At 25.5% G+C, this 19267-nt stretch overlaps 1 protein-coding gene across 1 annotated transcript in view; it reads left to right on the plus strand.

Moving 5' to 3' along the window:
• LOC145293794 (uncharacterized) overlaps positions 1–19267 on the plus strand; it is a 77396-nt gene that overhangs the window by 27098 nt on the left and 31031 nt on the right. The window contains exons 4-5 of the mRNA XM_080140349.1: positions 14650–14708; positions 17739–17837. Of these exons, the coding sequence (XP_079996475.1) occupies positions 14650–14708; positions 17739–17837 (158 nt within the window). The remainder of the gene's footprint in view (positions 1–14649; positions 14709–17738; positions 17838–19267) is intronic.

Genomic DNA, 19267 nt, shown 5'->3' on the forward strand with positions numbered 1-19267 from the left:
TTTCAAAATTTAAAGATAATGATGCATGTGTCTTTGACTGTTTTAGATTATTTCAAAATTTAAAGATAATGATGAACGTGTCTTTTACTGTTGTAGATTATTTCAAAATTAAAGATAATGATGCATGTGTCTTTGACTATTTTAGATTATTTCAAAATTTAGAAATAATGATGCACGTGTCTTTTACTGTTTTTGATTATTTCAAAATTTAAAAATAATGATTCACGTGTCTTTGACTGTTTTAGATTATTTCAAAATTTAAAGATAATGATGCACGTGTCTTTGACTATTTTAGATTATTTCAAAATTTAAAGATAATGATGCACGTGTCTTTGACTGTTTTAGATTATTTCAAAATTTAAAGATAATGATGCACGTGTCTTTTACTGTTTTAGATTATTTCAAAATTTAAAGATAATGATGCACGTGTCTTTGACTGTTTTAGATTATTTCAAAATTTAAAGATAATGATGCATGTGTCTTTGACTGTTTTAGATTATTTAAAAATTTAAAGATAATGATGCATGTGTCTTTGACTATTTTAGATTATTTAAAAATTTTAAGATAATGATGCATGTGTCTTTTACTGTTTTAGATTATTTCAAAATTTAAAGATAATGATGCATGTGTCTTTTACTGTTTTAGATTATTTCAAAATTTAAAGATAATGATGCACGTGTCTTTGACTGTTTTAGATTATTTAAAAATTTAAAGATAATGTTTCACGTGTCTTTGAGTATTGTAGATTATTTCAAAATTTAAAGATAATGATGCACATGTCTTTGACTGTTTTAGATTATTATTTCAAAATTTAAAGATAATGATGAACGTGTCTTTGACTGTTTTAGATTATTTCAAAATTTAAAGATAATGATTCACGTGTCTTTTACTGTTGTAGATTATTTCAAAATTTAAAGATAATGATTCTCGTGTCTTTGACTGTTCTAGATTATTTCAAAATTTAAAGATAATGATTCTCGTGTCTTTGACTGTTGTAGATTATTTCAAAATTCAAAGATAATGATGCATGTGTCTTTGACTATTTTAGATTATTTCTAAATGTAAAGATAATGATGCACGTGTCTTTGACTATTTTAGATTATTTTTTCAAAATTTAAAGATAATGATGCATGTGTCTTTGACTGTTTTAGATTATTTCAAAATTTAAAAATAATGATGCACGTGTCTTTGATTGTTTTAGATTATTTAAAAATTTAAAGATAATGATGCATGTGTCTTTGACTATTTTAGATTATTTCAAAATTTAAAGATAATGATGCATGTGTCTTTGACTGTTTTAGATTATTTCTAAATTTAAAGATAATGATGCATGTGTCTTTTACTGTTTTAGATTATTTAAAAATTTAAAGATAATGATGCACGTGTCTTTGACTGTTTTAGATTATTTCAAAATTTAAAGATAATGATGCACATGTCTTTGCCTGTTTTAGATTATTTCAAAATTTAAAGATAATGATGCATGTGTCTTTGACTGTTTTAGATTATTTCAAAATTTAAAGATAATGATGCATGTGTCTTTTACTGTTTTAGATTATTTCAAAATTTAAAGAATGATGCATGTGTCTTTGACTATTTTAGATTATTTCAAAATTTAAAGATAATGATGCATGTGTCTTTGACTATTGTAGATTATTTCAAAATTTAAAGATAATGATGTATGTGTCTTTGACTATTTTAGATTATTTCAAAATTTAAAGATAATGATGCATGTGTCTTTGACTGTTTTAGATTATTTCAAAATTTAAAGATAATGATGCATGTGTCTTTGACTGTTTTAGACTATTTCAAAATTTAAAGATAATGATGCATGTGTCTTTGACTATTTTAGATTATTTCAAAATTTAAAGATAATGATGCATGTGTCTTTTACTATTTTAGATTATTTCAAAATTTAAAGATAATGATGCACGTGTCTTTGACTATTTTAGATTATTTCAAAATTTAACAATAATGATGCATGTGTCTTTGACTGTTTTAGATTATTTCAAAATTTAAAGATAATGATGCACGTGTCTTTGACTATTTTAGATTATTTCAAAATTTAACAATAATGATGCATGTGTCTTTGACTGTTTTAGATTATTTCAAAATTTAAAGATAATGATTCTCGTGTCTTTGACTGTTGTAGATTATTTCAAAATTTAAAGATAATGATGCATGTGTCTTTGACTATTTTAGATTATTTCAAAATTTAAAGATAATGATGCATGTGTCTTTTACTATTTTAGATTATTTCAAAATTTAAAGATAATGATTCACGTGTCTTTGACTGTTTTAGATTATTTCAAAATTTAAAGATAATGATGCATGTGTCTTTGACTGTTTTAGATTATTTCTAAATTTACAGATAATGATGCACGTGTCTTTGACTATTTTAGATTATTTCAAAATTTTAAGATAATGATTCACGTGTCTTTGACTGTTTTAGATTATTTCAAAATTTAAAGATAATGATGCACGTGTCTTTGACTATTTTAGATTATTTCAAAATTTAAAGATAATGATGAACGTGTCTTTGACTGTTGTAGATTATTTAAAAATTTAAAGATAATGATGCATGTGTCTTTTACTATTTTAGATTATTTCAAAATTTAAAGATAATGATGCATGTGTCTTTGACTGGTTTAGATTATTTCAAAATTTAAAGATAATGATGCATGTGTCTTTGACTGTTTTAGACTATTTCAAAATTTAAAGATAATGATGCATGTGTTTTTGACTATTTTAGATTATTTCAAAATTTAAAGAATGATGCATGTGTCTTTGACTATTTTAGATTATTTCAAAATTTAAAGATAATGATGCATGTGTCTTTGACTATTGTAGATTATTTCAAAATTTAAAGATAATGATGTATGTGTCTTTGACTATTTTAGATTATTTCAAAATTTAAAGATAATGATGCATGTGTCTTTGACTGTTTTAGATTATTTCAAAATTTAAAGATAATGATGCATGTGTCTTTGACTGTTTTAGACTATTTCAAAATTTAAAGATAATGATGCATGTGTCTTTGACTATTTTAGATTATTTCAAAATTTAAAGATAATGATGCATGTGTCTTTTACTATTTTAGATTATTTCAAAATTTAAAGATAATGATGCACGTGTCTTTGACTATTTTAGATTATTTCAAAATTTAACAATAATGATGCATGTGTCTTTGACTGTTTTAGATTATTTCAAAATTTAAAGATAATGATGCACGTGTCTTTGACTATTTTAGATTATTTCAAAATTTAACAATAATGATGCATGTGTCTTTGACTGTTTTAGATTATTTCAAAATTTAAAGATAATGATTCTCGTGTCTTTGACTGTTGTAGATTATTTCAAAATTCAAAGATAATGATGCATGTGTCTTTGAGTATTTTAGATTATTTCAAAATTTAAAGATAATGATGCACGTGTCTTTGACTATTTTAGATTATTTTTTCAAAATTTAAAGATAATGATTCACGTGTCTTTGACTGTTTTAGATTATTTAAAAATTTAAAGATAATGATGCACGTGTCTTTGACTGTTTTAGATTATTTAAAAATTTAAAGATAATGATGCACGTGTCTTTGACTGTTTTAGATTATTTCAAAATTTAAAGATAATGATGCATGTGTCTTTGACTGTTTTAGATTATTTCAAAATTTAAAGAAAATAATGCACGTGTCTTTGACTGTTTTAGATTATTTCAAAATTTAAAGATAATGATGCACATGTCTTTGACTGTTTTAGATTATTTCTAAATTTAAAGATAATGATGCATGTGTCTTTTACTTTTTTTTGATTATTTCAAAATTTAAAGATAATGATGCATGTGTCTTTGACTGTTTTAGATTATTTCAAAATTTAAAGATAATGATGAACGTGTCTTTTACTGTTGTAGATTATTTCAAAATTCAAAGATAATGATGCATGTGTCTTTGACTATTTTAGATTATTTCAAAATTTAGAAATAATGATGCACGTGTCTTTTACTGTTTTAGATTATTTCAAAATTTAAAAATAATGATTCACGTGTCTTTGACTGTTTTAGATTATTTCAAAATTTAAAGATAATGATGCACGTGTCTTTGACTATTTTAGATTATTTCAAAATTTAAAGATAATGATGCACGTGTCTTTGACTGTTTTAGATTATTTCAAAATTTAAAGATAATGATGCATGTGTCTTTGACTGTTTTAGATTATTATTTCAAAATTTAAAGATAATGATTAACGTGTCTTTGACTGTTTTAGATTATTTAAAAATTTAAAGATAATGATTCTCGTGTCTTTGACTGTTCTAGATTATTTCAAAATTTAAAGATAATGATTCTCGTGTCTTTGACTGTTGTAGATTATTTCAAAATTCAAAGATAATGATGCATGTGTCTTTGACTATTTTAGATTATTTCTAAATGTAAAGATAATGATGCACGTGTCTTTGACTATTTTAGATTATGTTTTCAAAATTTAAAGATAATGATTCACGTGTCTTTGACTGTTTTAGATTATTTCAAAATTTAAAAATAATGATGCACGTGTCTTTGACTGTTTTAGATTATTTAAAAATTTAAAGATAATGATGCATGTGTCTTTGACTATTTTAGATTATTTCAAAATTTAAAGATAATGATGCATGTGTCTTTGACTGTTTTAGATTATTTCTAAATTTAAAGATAATGATGCATGTGTCTTTTACTGTTTTAAATTATTTCAAAATTTAAAGATAATGATGCACGTGTCTATGACTGTTTTAGATTATTTCAAAATTTAAAGATAATGATGCATGTGTCTTTGACTATTTTAGATTATTTCAAAATTTAGAAATAATGATGCATGTGTCTTTTACTGTTGTAGATTATTTCAAAATTTAAAGATAATGTTTCACGTGTCTTTGACTATTGTAGATTATTTCAAAATTTAAAGATAATGATGCATGTGTCTTTGACTGTTTTAGATTATTATTTCAAAATGTAAAGATAATGATTCACGTGTCTTTGACTGTTTTAGATTATTTCAAAATTTAAAGATAATGATTCACATGTCTTTGACTGGTGTAGATTATTTCAAAATTTAAAGATAATGATTCTCGTGTCTTTGACTGTTGTAGATTATTTCAAAATTTAAAGATAATGATGCATGTGTCTTTGACTATTTTAGATTATTTCAAAATTTAAAGATAATGATGCACGTGTCTTTGACTATTTTAGATTATTTTTTCAAAATTTAAAGATAATGATGAACGTGTCTTTGACTGTTTTAGATTATTTAAAAATTTAAAGATAATGATGCACGTGTCTTTTACTGTTTTAGATTATTTCAAAATTTAAAGATAATGATGCACGTGTCTTTGACTATTTTAGATTTTTTTTTCAAAATTTAAAGATAATGATACACGTGTCTTTGACTGTTTTAGATTATTTAAAAATTTAAAGATAATGATGCACGTGTCTTTGACTGTTTTAGATTATTTCAAAATTTAAAGATAATGATGCACATGTCTTTGACTGTTTTAGATTATTTCCAAATTTAAAGATAATGATGCATGTGTCTTTTACTGTTTTAGATTATTTCAAAATTTAAAGATAATGATGCATGTGTCTTTGACTGTTTTAGATTATTTCAAAATTTAAAGATAATGATTAACGTGTCTTTGACTGTTTTAGATTTTTTTAAAATTTAAAGATAATGATTCACGTGTCTTTGACTGTTGTAGATTATTTCAAAATTTAAAGATAATGATTCTCGTGTCTTTGACTGTTGTAGATTATTTCAAAATTTAAAGATAATGATTCTCGTGTCTTTGACTGTTGTAGATTATTTCAAAATTCAAAGATAATGATGCATGTGTCTTTGACTATTTTAGATTATTTCTAAATTTAAAGATAATGATGCATGTGTCTTTGACTGTTTTAGATTATTTAAAAATTTAAAGATAATGATGCATGTGTCTTTGACTGTTTTAGATTATTTCAAAATTTAAAAATAATGATTCTCGTGTCTTTGACTGTTGTAGATTATTTCAAAATTCAAAGATAATGATGCATTTGTCTTTGACTATTTTAGATTATTTCAAAATTTAAAGATAATGATGCACGTGTCTTTGACTATTTCAGATTATTTTTTCAAAATTTAAAGATAATGATGCATGTGTCTTTGACTGTTTTAGATTATTTAAAAATTTAAAGATAATGATGCACGTGACTTTGACTGTTTTAGATTATTTCAAAATTTAAAGATAATGATGCACGTGTCTTTGACTGTTTTAGATTATTTCAAAATTTAAAGATAATGATGCACGTGTCTTTTACTGTTTTAGATTATTTCAAAATTTAAAGATAATGATGCACGTGTCTTTGACTGTTTTAGATTATTTCAAAATTTAAAGATAATGATGCATGTGTCTTTGACTGTTTTAGATTATTTAAAAATTTAAAGATAATGATGCATGTGTCTTTGACTATTTTAGATTATTTAAAAATTTTAAGATAATGATGCATGTGTCTTTTACTGTTTTAGATTATTTCAAAATTTAAAGATAATGATGCATGTGTCTTTTACTGTTTTAGATTATTTCAAAATTTAAAGATAATGATGCACGTGTCTTTGACTGTTTTAGATTATTTAAAAATTTAAAGATAATGTTTCACGTGTCTTTGAGTATTGTAGATTATTTCAAAATTTAAAGATAATGATGCACATGTCTTTGACTGTTTTAGATTATTATTTCAAAATTTAAAGATAATGATGCACGTGTCTTTGACTATTTTAGATTATTTCAAAATTTAAAGATAATGATTCACGTGTCTTTTACTGTTGTAGATTATTTCAAAATTTAAAGATAATGATTCTCGTGTCTTTGACTGTTCTAGATTATTTCAAAATTTAAAGATAATGATTCTCGTGTCTTTGACTGTTGTAGATTATTTCAAAATTCAAAGATAATGATGCATGTGTCTTTGACTATTTTAGATTATTTCTAAATGTAAAGATAATGATGCACGTGTCTTTGACTATTTTAGATTATTTTTTCAAAATTTAAAGATAATGATGCATGTGTCTTTGACTGTTTTAGATTATTTCAAAATTTAAAAATAATGATGCACGTGTCTTTGATTGTTTTAGATTATTTAAAAATTTAAAGATAATGATGCATGTGTCTTTGACTATTTTAGATTATTTCAAAATTTAAAGATAATGATGCATGTGTCTTTGACTGTTTTAGATTATTTCTAAATTTAAAGATAATGATGCATGTGTCTTTTACTGTTTTAGATTATTTAAAAATTTAAAGATAATGATGCACGTGTCTTTGACTGTTTTAGATTATTTCAAAATTTAAAGATAATGATGCACATGTCTTTGCCTGTTTTAGATTATTTCAAAATTTAAAGATAATGATGCATGTGTCTTTTACTGTTTTAAATTATTTCAACATTTAAAGATAATGATTCACGTGTCTTTGACTATTGTAGATTATTTCAAAATTTAAAGATAATGATGCATGTGTCTTTGACTATTTTAGATTATTTCAAAATTTAGAAATAATGATGCATGTGTCTTTTACTGTTGTAGATTATTTCAAAATTTAAAGATAATGTTTCACGTGTCTTTGACTATTGTAGATTATTTCAAAATTTAAAGATAATGATGCATGTGTCTTTGACTGTTTTAGATTATTATTTCAAAATGTAAAGATAATGATTCACGTGTCTTTGACTGTTTTAGATTATTTCAAAATTTAAAGATAATGATTCACATGTCTTTGACTGGTGTAGATTATTTAAAAATTTAAAGATAATGATTCTCGTGTCTTTGACTGTTGTAGATTATTTCAAAATTTAAAGATAATGATGCATGTGTCTTTGACTATTTTAGATTATTTCAAAATTTAAAGACAATGATGAACGTGTCTTTGACTATTTTAGATTATTTTTTCAAAATTTAAAGATAATGATGAACGTGTCTTTGACTGTTTTAGATTATTTCAAAATTTAAAGATAATGATGCACGTGTCTTTGACTGTTTTAGATTATTTCAAAATTTAAAGATAATGATGCACGTGTCTTTGACTATTTTAGATTTTTTTTTCAAAATTTAAAGATAATGATACACGTGTCTTTGACTGTTTTAGATTATTTAAAAATTTAAAGATAATGATGCACGTGTCTTTGACTGTTTTAGATTATTTCAAAATTTAAAGATAATGATGCACATGTCTTTGACTGTTTTAGATTATTTCTAAATTTAAAGATAATGATGCATGTGTCTTTTACTGTTTTAGATTATTTCAAAATTTAAAGATAATGATGCATGTGTCTTTGACTGTTTTAGATTATTTCAAAATTTAAAGATAATGATGCATGTGTCTTTTACTGTTTTAGATTATTTCAAAATTTAAAGATAATGATTCACGTGTCTTTGACTGTTTTAGATTTTTTTAAAATTTAAAGATAATGATTCACGTGTCTTTGACTGTTGTAGATTATTTCAAAATTTAAAGATAATGATTCTCGTGTCTTTGACTGTTGTAGATTATTTCAAAATTTAAAGATAATGATTCTCGTGTCTTTGACTGTTGTAGATTATTTAAAAATTTAAAGATAATGATTCTCGTGTCTTTGACTGTTGTAGATTATTTAAAAATTTAAAGATAATGATTCTCGTGTCTTTGACTGTTGTAGATTATTTAAAAATTTAAAGATAATTATTCTCGTGTCTTTGACTGTTGTAGATTATTTCAAAATTCAAAGATAATGATGCATGTGTCTTTGACTATTTTAGATTATTTCTAAATTTAAAGATAATGATGCACGTGTCTTTGACTATTTTAGATTATTTATTCAAAATTTAAAGATAATGATGCATGTGTCTTTGACTGTTTTAGATTATTTCAAAATTTAAAAATAATGATTCTCGTGTCTTTGACTGTTGTAGATTATTTCAAAATTCAAAGATAATGATGCATTTGTCTTTGACTATTTTAGATTATTTCAAAATTTAAAGATAATGATGCACGTGTCTTTGACTATTTTAGATTATTTTTTCAAAATTTAAAGATAATGATGCATGTGTCTTTGACTGTTTTAGATTATTTAAAAATTTAAAGATAATGATGCACATGTCTTTGACTGTTTTAGATTATTTAAAAATTTAAAGATAATGATGCACGTGTCTTTGACTGTTTTAGATTATTTCAAAATTTAAAGATAATGATGCACGTGTCTTTGACTGTTTTAGATTATTTCAAAATTTAAAGATAATGATGCACGTGTCTTTGACTGTTTTAGATTATTTCAAAATTTAAAGATAATGATTCACGTGTCTTTGACGGTTTTAGATTATTTCAAAATTTAAAGATAATGATGCACATGTCTTTGACTGTTTTAGATTATTTCAAAATTTAAAGATAATGATTCACGTGTCTTTGACTGTTTTAGATTATTTCAAAATTTAAAGATAATGATGCACATGTCTTTGACTGTTTTAGATTATTTCAAAATTTAAAGATAATGATTCACGTGTCTTTGACTGTTTTAGATTATTTCAAAATTTAAAGATAATGATGCATGTGTCTTTGACTGTTTTAGATTATTTCAAAATTTAAAGATAATGATGCACGTGTCTTTGACTGTTTTAGATTATTTCAAAATTTAAAGATAATGATGCACGTGTCTTTGACTGTTTTAGATTATTTAAAAATTTAAAGATAATGATGCACGTGTCTTTGACTGTTTTAGATTATTTCAAAAATTAAAGATAATGATGAACATGTCTTTGACTGTTTTAGATTATTTCTAAATTTAAAGATAATGATGCATGTGTCTTTGACTATTTTAGATTATTTCAAAATTTAGAAATAATGATGCACGTGTCTTTTACTGTTGTAGATTATTTCAAAATTTAAAGATAATGTTTCACGTGTCTTTGACTATTTTAGATTATTTCAAAATTTAAAGATAATGATGCATGTGTCTTTGACTGTTTTAGATTATTATTTCAAAATTTAAAGATAATGTTTCACGTGTCTTTGACTGTTTTAGATTATTTCAAAATTTAAAGATAATGATGAACGTGTCTTTGACTGTTGTAGATTATTTCAAAATTTAAAGATAATGATTCTCGTGTCTTTGACTGTTGTAGATTATTTCAAAATTTAAAGATAATGATGCATGTGTCTTTGACTATTTTAGATTATTTCTAAATTTAAAGATAATGATGCACGTGTCTTCGACTATTTTAGATTATTTTTTCAAAATTTAAAGATAATGATTCACGTGTCTTTGACTGTTTTAGATTATTTAAAAATTTAAAGATAATGATGCACGTGTCTTTGACTGTTTTAGATTATTTAAAAATTTAAAGATAATGATGCACGTGTCTTTGACTGTTTTAGATTATTTCAAAATTTAAAGATAATGATGCACGTGTCTTTGACTGTTTTAGATTATTTTAAAATTTAAAGATAATGATGCATGTGTCTTTGACTATTTTAGATTATTTTAAAATTTAAAGATAATGATGCATGTGTCTTTGACTATTTTAGATTATTTCAAAATTTAGAAATAATGATGCACGTGTCTTTTACTGTTGTAGATTATTTCAAAATTTAAAGATAATGTTTCACGTGTCTTTGACTATTTTAGATTATTTCAAAATTTAAAGATAATGATTCTCGTGTCTTTGACTGTTGTAGATTATTTCAAAATTCAAAGATAATGATGCATGTGTCTTTGACTATTTTAGATTATTTCAAAATTTAAAGATAATGATGCACGTGTCTTTGACTATTTTAGATTATTTTTTCAAAATTTAAAGATAATGATGAACGTGTCTTTGACTGTTTTAGATTATTTAAAATTTAAAGATAATGATTCACGTGTCTTTGACTGTTTTAGATTATTTAAAAATTTAAAGATAATGATGAACGTGTCTTTGACTGTTTTAGATTATTTCTAAATTTAAAGATAATGATGCATGTGTCTTTTACTGTTTTAGATTATTTCAAAATTTAAAGATAATGATGAACGTGTCTTTGACTGTTTTAGATTATTTAAAAATTTAAAGATAATGATTCACGTGTCTTTGACTATTGTAGATGATTTCAAAATTTAAAGATAATGATGCATGTGTCTTTGACTATTTTAGATTATTTCAAAATTTAAAGATAATGATGCACGTGTCTTTGACTATTTTAGATTATTTTTTCAAAATTTAAAGATAATGATTAACGTGTCTTTGACTGTTTTAGATTATTTCAAAATTTAAAGATAATGATGCACGTGTCTTTGACTGTTTTAGATTATTTAAAAATTTAAAGATAATGATGCACGTGTCTTTGACTGTTTTAGATTATTTCAAAATTTAAAGATAATGATGCATGTGTCTTTGACTGTTTTAGATTATTTCAAAATTTAAAGATAATGATGCATGTGTCTTTGACTGTTTTAGATTATTTCTAAATTTAAAGATAATGATTCTCGTGTCTTTGACTGTTTTAGATTATTTCCAAATTTAAAGATAATGATGCATGTGTCTTTGACTGTTTTAGATTATTTAAAAATTTAAAGATAATGATGCATGTGTCTTTGACTGTTTTAGACTATTTCAAAATTTAGAAATAATGATGCATATGTCTTTGACTGTTTTAGATTTTTTTTTCAAAATGTAAAGATAATGATGCATGTGTCTTTGACTGTTTTAGACTATTTCAAAATTTAAAAATAATGATGCATGTGTCTTTGACTGTTTTAGACTATTTCAAAATTTAAAGATAATAATGCTCGTGTCTTTGACTGTTTTAGATTATTATTTCAAAATTTAAAGATAATGATGCACGTGTCGTTGACTGTTTTAGATTATTATTTCAAAATTTAGATATTTTTTTGTAATTATATTATAATATGACTAACTGATTTTTTTTTTAAACACATTCGGCATTTGTTTTAGATTAGCAGTTCAACACTGAGAACTTTCCATTACTTCCTTAAATATATATCACATACAATGCTTGAAGCAAACTACATGTCACTCTTATATTGTTAAATATCTCCCAGTGGAGTAAAAATGTTTGTGGAATTTCTCCCTTTTACAATTAGTTACAAAATGTCAAAATTAGTAGAGATTTATCCATTATTTTGAGATGTGTACATGAGTTAAGATTTGCATATGCTTAAAAAATGTGTTTCAACTGTTTTTTCTTGCATGAAGTTCAAAATACATTTCATAATGGAGTATCTATCATATTTCTCATTTTGTTTTTGAATGAAGTAGAACATATATTTAATGATGCTTCTATTACAAAAAATAAAATGATAAACAAAGCGTTGAGTTGCAGTTTTCTCTGGTGAATTTGTTTTTGTTTTGTATTATTTTTATTATTGTTTTTTATTAACATGATATTTACAGTATAAGAACTAACCACATAAGCATGAAATTCTGGTCAAGTTCACTGTAAGAAAAGAACATTTTTAACAGACAAAAATTAACGAAGAACAAGTTTTAAATATAAAAAACAAAGGCAAAAGAGCTGCCTAATCTTATTTCTTTTTTGTCATTAAAATAAATAACAATTTGGAATTCAGGCAATTTTAAACTTTGAATAACTAGAAATATGCTTCCTGCAGGCCTAAATTCTAGTATGTATTAAATATTAAATTGTTTTAACACCAATATGTACTTAAAATAAATTTTGAACTAACAAAATAATTTTCAACGTTATTGATAATGTTTATACATTCATTTCTTTATTTTTATCATCAGTTATGATACTGAATTCATGCTTTGAAACATGATGTAAATCATAAATTTGTCATACCAAGCTATAATTATTTTAAGATAATGTTTTAAGACCTATTTATAAGAAAATAAATAGCACAGTTGATAGAACCTAAGACTAAAAGTCTCAAGGTTTCAGTTTTAATTTCTGGTCACGTCATCCACTTTATTTGTTGAGAATTTATTATTTACTATTAATGTAATATTTTCCATTTTTAAAAGTATAACAGTTAAGATTTCCGATATTTCTGAAATGAGATTAATTTCACAATGTATTTGTCATGTTTAAAAAATTGTGATGGACAGAGAAAATTTCTAAAAAATGATCATAATTTTAGTATTATGCTTGTAAGTCAAATACATTTACATTTTTTTTCAAAATGATCTAAATATTATGCATAAAATGTTGAACAAACTCTGTCAAATGTTGCAGACGAAAATAAAATGCAGCAGTACTGCTTCACTTCATATTAAGTTTCAAAGACAAAAATGTCACTGAAATGCGTCTGTTGAGGAAAAGGAGACTAGTTTAAAAGAAAATGACTATTTTATTCATCATTAATTTCTGTTTTTGTAAGTACTCCTTTTACAGTCCAGAGACGCTGCTAAGTGTAAATCCTCCATCCATGATACATAAACATCTACTGAAACATATGTGACCTGTAGGATATTCTATTAAAGTTGGATTAGATGTTTTGCACCAGAAAATAATGAATTTTCAAAACCAGTTAAATTTGAAATAAATAAATAAAAAGACAAAATCTAAATTAATCTCTTTCTGCTCTCTCTCTCTCTCTCTCTCTCTCTCTCTCTCTCTCTCTCTCTTTCTCTCGCTATAGGTTAAATAGTATTATTACTTGTGGTGATATTTCCTTTTATGTATAATAGACTATTTTAATTTGGAGTTTTATAGTTAGTTTTTGAGAGAGGTGAAAATGATAGCCGCTATATAAAATAAAAGTGGGCGAGGTGGGCAAATAGCATAGAGTAATAAAAGATACAGCTAATTAGAACCATTAAAATGAAATCCTTTTCAAACATAACTCATTCCCAAAAGTAAGAAATATCTCTCTTTTTAATTTACATCATTCTATTCTTCTCATTACTTCTATTATTTTTCGGCTTTTATGTACACACAATCTAAAATATTTGTGTGCAAATTAGGTGTGCACAGTTGCAAGCAAAATAACGTCATTAAAGGTTTAGTAGTTAAAAGTACAAATTGAAAATTACAATTCTATCTGCATAACTGCAGTTGAGACATTCTTTGAAGCATCTTGTACACTAGTTTAAATATTTCATTTGCGAAAAAAGTACTTGTCTAGAACTAACCCCCATCTAATAAAAAAAAACAAAAAAAAACATTCTGATGAACATACTTGTGATGAAAAGAAAATATTGTATACCTAAAATCACCTAAATTGATAAAGTAGTGTTATTTTTTCTAAAGAATATCATTTTTAAGCAAATTGAATTTTTTCCAATGTCTCCCTCCCTTCCCATGTTAGAAATGACTTTCTAAAATTTGTTTTAATAATTTGGAGTTAGCTCCCTTGTTTCTTCAGATTGTTTTCAAGATCATATCATATGATTGTTCCTTGTGGCTATAAAATTTTACTTTCTTATTTAAAAATTAAAGTACTTTGATCAATTTAAGTGATTTTAGGTGTATATTATTTTTCCGTCCCTTATAGAGATTTTTTTTATTTTATCTTTTTCATGAGGGAAGTCTAGACAAACACACAAAAAATATTAAAATAAAGCATTCGTCAAGATTTGAATAAATTGTAAGGATATCGTAAAATTTAATTTTGTTCAGAATGAAAAGAAAATCTAAAACAACCATTGCAATTTTTTATTTTATTTTATCAGATCCAACACTAAAACTTTGGAGAAATTGGAAAAATCCAGTCTTTCAAGTGAGCGAAACTGTAAGTGTCATCACATCATCATCATCACCATCATTATGGACTATAAATAATGTCATATTAAAGTTGTTCTTGTGACTATTTATCTGAACAATAGTTAATTCTTTGAATATAACTACAGAATATATATAACAGAGAAAACTAAACGATGAATTATGAAGTACAATCTTTAAGAGAGTTATTTAGACTGCTTTTTTTTTCCTGAGGAAGCCTTAATGAATATAAGGTGAAATATTGATTCCTGCACACATTTTGTGTTGCTTTTTATTCGTTTAATCTTTTCTTTCCTTTTTAGTTTTGTCTATACATTCTGTCAGATTTTTATCCTCACATTCTGTTGTTTCTCTTTCTCTCATTCACACACATACATACATGATTAAACATAGAATTCTTCTGGCTAATCTCCTATATAATAAAATGACTGCAGAAATTCTTCTCTGGACCAAAGTCTCAAAGGTTTGCAACACCAGATGCCACATACAAATTCAATACATCTAGGCTAATAGCCACTATCTTATGTAACTTTCGAACACCATTTTTTACACATTCAGTTGTAATAATAAAATGCTACATTGCATCTGACGAGTAACACCATCACAATCACAACATCTTTAGAGGAAGGAGTCCCTATTTTAGTCCTACCACTACTCCCAGTTGTCACTGGAACAAATTGTACACGTCCCACAGATTCCGTGATTACACCGATCGTAACTGGTTCATAAATACATAGAACTAACATAATTTTTGCAATTTGCGATTCATAAATAATAAATAAATAAATGGTCACTCGCCAAAGTCTGACCATACTGATTGGCCAAGCTCCATATATTCTCGTATTCTAGAATCCAATTCTACACTTCATAAACGAATGCTTACTAACATTAAAATATGGCGTCACTAAGACATATTACAATATCTTTGTCAAAACAAAGCAAAAAATAAACAGTTCTTGCTATCGTGTTTGTATACCATTAAACACAACATGTGTATATTCGTGATATTTTAAACTGACGCATTACATATACATTTATATATTGAAGACTTTAGCTCACAAACATTTGCATCTTTTATATTATTCTACTAAAAAAACCACACACACACAAAAAAAACAATTAGAAAATCACAGTAGTTTCTTTGTAAATTATTTTATCTTTTTCATGGGACTTGATGAGATTATAGGTTTTCTGGTATTATGATAATCATTATTGCATGTAAAATTGTCGCCGACAATTTTTTTTTATATAAAAACGTTATGCTTTCTAACGGCCAACCAAACAATGCACATGCATGTGTTGTTTGGCTTATGGCAGTACTATTTGGTATTCATTTACAGATTACCTGAAGACATAGAAATGTCGTCACATTAAGGTGAATATGAAAGGCACTGAGAAACAACAAATTCAACTTTTTTTAACCTTGAACATTACCTTTATTAATGCTATATAGAGATTACGACTGCATTGAAGATGTTAACTTTAGACTAAATATCTGCATTTTTTTTTTTTGTTTTGCATAAAAAAAATTCCGGAAGTTTGTTCAATGAAATACAACAAATTTATTTTTAGGAAACAATTTTTTTCTGCAACATATATCTTTTAATAAAATCTCATAATTTCTTTTTTTTTTTCCAAGACAAATCGTAATAAATAAGACATGATTATTTGGACACTAAACTCTTCAATATATAAATATATATGAAATGCATCAGTTTCTAACCTCACCAATCTATACAAGCACAAAAACATAACAACAATGACGTGTACAATACATAAATGTTTATATATTTACCCACATATCTTGTTTTTTTCAATTTAACTTTTTTATTTGCGAAAATCTGGCTATATTTATCAATTTGGCCTCTTTTGGCCTTTTTTCTTAAATATTTGGCTGTAAATATTTAGTCAAGTATGCCAACCCAATTAGGGTCAGCTATTGGACATGTTTACCCTTTTAAAACCTTTAAAATACACATAACTTTCAAAAAAAAAAAAAAAAAAATATGGCAAAATAATTTAAAAAAAGAATTGATGGATCTGAACAATGCTGCCTCTACTATTTAATTTTTATATTTTTCACTTATTCATAAATTATCCGAGCGATTATTAATGCTTACAGGCTTATATTTGGAATTATAATGTTCTACTACAGTGATTACCCACTTTTTGGCCACTACCATTGTTAATGTTGTCACTAGCATTCACATTATTTCCTTTCAATTTTTGCACACATTTCCACAGTACTTATAGACTACAGGCTTAGGTTTCACATTAAGTAAATACATGGGAAAAAATTGTAGACACCTTACTAATAAGGAAAACAGTTAACAGTTAGGAGTAGCATTAACAACTGACGTGACAAAATAAGTGTGTGTTCCATTTATTAAAATGTTGTCATTACAAATTGCTCTCAGACTATTACAGTCATTAAAAATACTCCCTTAAATTTTATTTTTAATCCGAAAATTAAGCCTGTACTTGATGGTAGGAAAAATTTAAAGGCTAGGGGGATCATTATTTAGGTCTGCAGCAGTGCTTTTTGATTGTTTCAATGTTGACATGTTAGGTGAAAGCAAAGAATAATTACAGCACATAATCAAATCCCCATATTAAGAATGGGTTTATAGATACTAACATTGTTACTTCAGCATAGTATATTCATTTTGGTCCCCGAGCACCAGTGCCATTATTTTACTAGGCCGGCAGTGACTACTACTAACAACCGTAGTTTTTTTTTTTTATTATGGGTAGGATGGGGAAGATACTTCAGCTGGCCAACACCAGTACACGGGTCCTGCTAGTTATACATATTTTTTTAGTGTTTGCAATTTTTTAAATCTTTTTATGTGTCAAAATTAAAAAAAAAATAATGAATGTTTAATATGTACTACTAGCTCTTTTGATTCTTCGGCAAATCTTCTTGTTGAAGAATGCACACTCATATTGAATAGTAACAGCTAATTCATCTTATAATCTGTTGGCCATGGCTTTTTTATTATTATTATTATTTTATTTTTTTTATTTATTTTTTTTTTAGGATGTTCTTGATGTTTGGTCCAATAATTCAATCCAACAAAAACTCCATAGAGTGACTCATTCTTGTCAATTTACAAAAGCGATGCTTTCACAAATGGAGGTGAGTGATATTTTCAGTCTGTATATTACATCAGAAGAAACGTTGATGGCATTATTGAAACTATAAACCTTGTTCTTCATTCTAAAGATGCAATTATAATTCACTTAAATTCTAACCAACCAAAGTTCAACTGTAGAGTCATTATTTAATGTTTTTTAGAACTTTGAATGAGCAACACAATAAAACACAAAATATTTTTCATTCTTTTAATGTACTTGTACTTAACTATACACACATTGACCGCGAATCAGTTGTTGTATTTCAACTTTATGTCATACATGCAGAAGATAACATTAAGTTGCCGCCATTATTACAAAAATCCATGAAAGTTCAAAATCATTATCCACATCATGTAAGCTGTTTGTTCTTGTATGCGACCCTGCATCATCCTTCTAGATTGAGGGCTTGCTGAAATCAAAGCTTCTTATTTACATTTTTGAAAAGAATTAAGTAGCATTGGGATTATTAATTGGAATTGAAAATCATAAAAATCAGAACATCTTTATGTATAGGAATTGATATTGGAATCTGAACGATTTGATCCTAATTCCAGATGTCAAAAATGATTCTTTTAATTGTTTATTTTTTGTTTGAAACTTAATTTTCAATTGAAACTGGTAATAATGAAAAAAAAAATGGAAAAAATATTTATTGATTTTAAACTACTAGTAAAATTAAAATCTATACATCGCCTCATAAGTGTATGCTTACATTTGCGGAAATATTTACAAGTATTATACATTTTTTGAAGTAATCTGAAAATTAATTTAAATAAGACAACAACTATACAGTTAAATATTTCAAAATTTATAAAGAATCGGAATCAGTAATTTAACACAGAATTAATAATTATATCGGAATCGGGAAAAATATTGGAATCATCCCATCACTAGGATTAAGTCAACCTAAGACTTATGGAACATGAAAGAAATGTATTTAACTTGATCTTCATTCCAAATCACTGACCAATGGTAAGGTGTAGAGAAACAAAAAAACAAGGTCAATAATCACTGTTTATATTTTGTCAACTGTCCTCAATTTCTCATGTTTACACACAGTGTATTTCTAAACAAACTCTTTTCTCTCTTCCATTCTCATATGACATCATATCTGTTTCATTTATAAATTCCCCCAGTCTAGTAATCCTAACATTCAGTTCACCAAATTTACCCAACTGAACTTTCATTTCTTGTCATTCTCAACTAACCAACTTATATACTAGTGGGTTTACTCGCTCAGTATTTGACATCTTTTTCCTCTATATCCAAAACTACCATTGGATATTTCTGTTCCAGTGTTGTAAGATTAAAAGATGATATAGTCATGTTATGTTTATTATTTTGTTATCAAAAATAAAAATCAAGGTATTAATCTATCAAAAAAAGAAAAAGTAAAGCAAAGGAAGGGGAAAAGCTTAGCAATGCAGAAAT

This window comes from Euprymna scolopes, chromosome 15 (assembly GCF_053919585.1).
Source record: "Euprymna scolopes isolate OS-2025 chromosome 15, ASM5391958v1, whole genome shotgun sequence".
In the NCBI taxonomy this organism is placed as follows: domain Eukaryota; kingdom Metazoa; phylum Mollusca; class Cephalopoda; order Sepiida; family Sepiolidae; genus Euprymna; species Euprymna scolopes.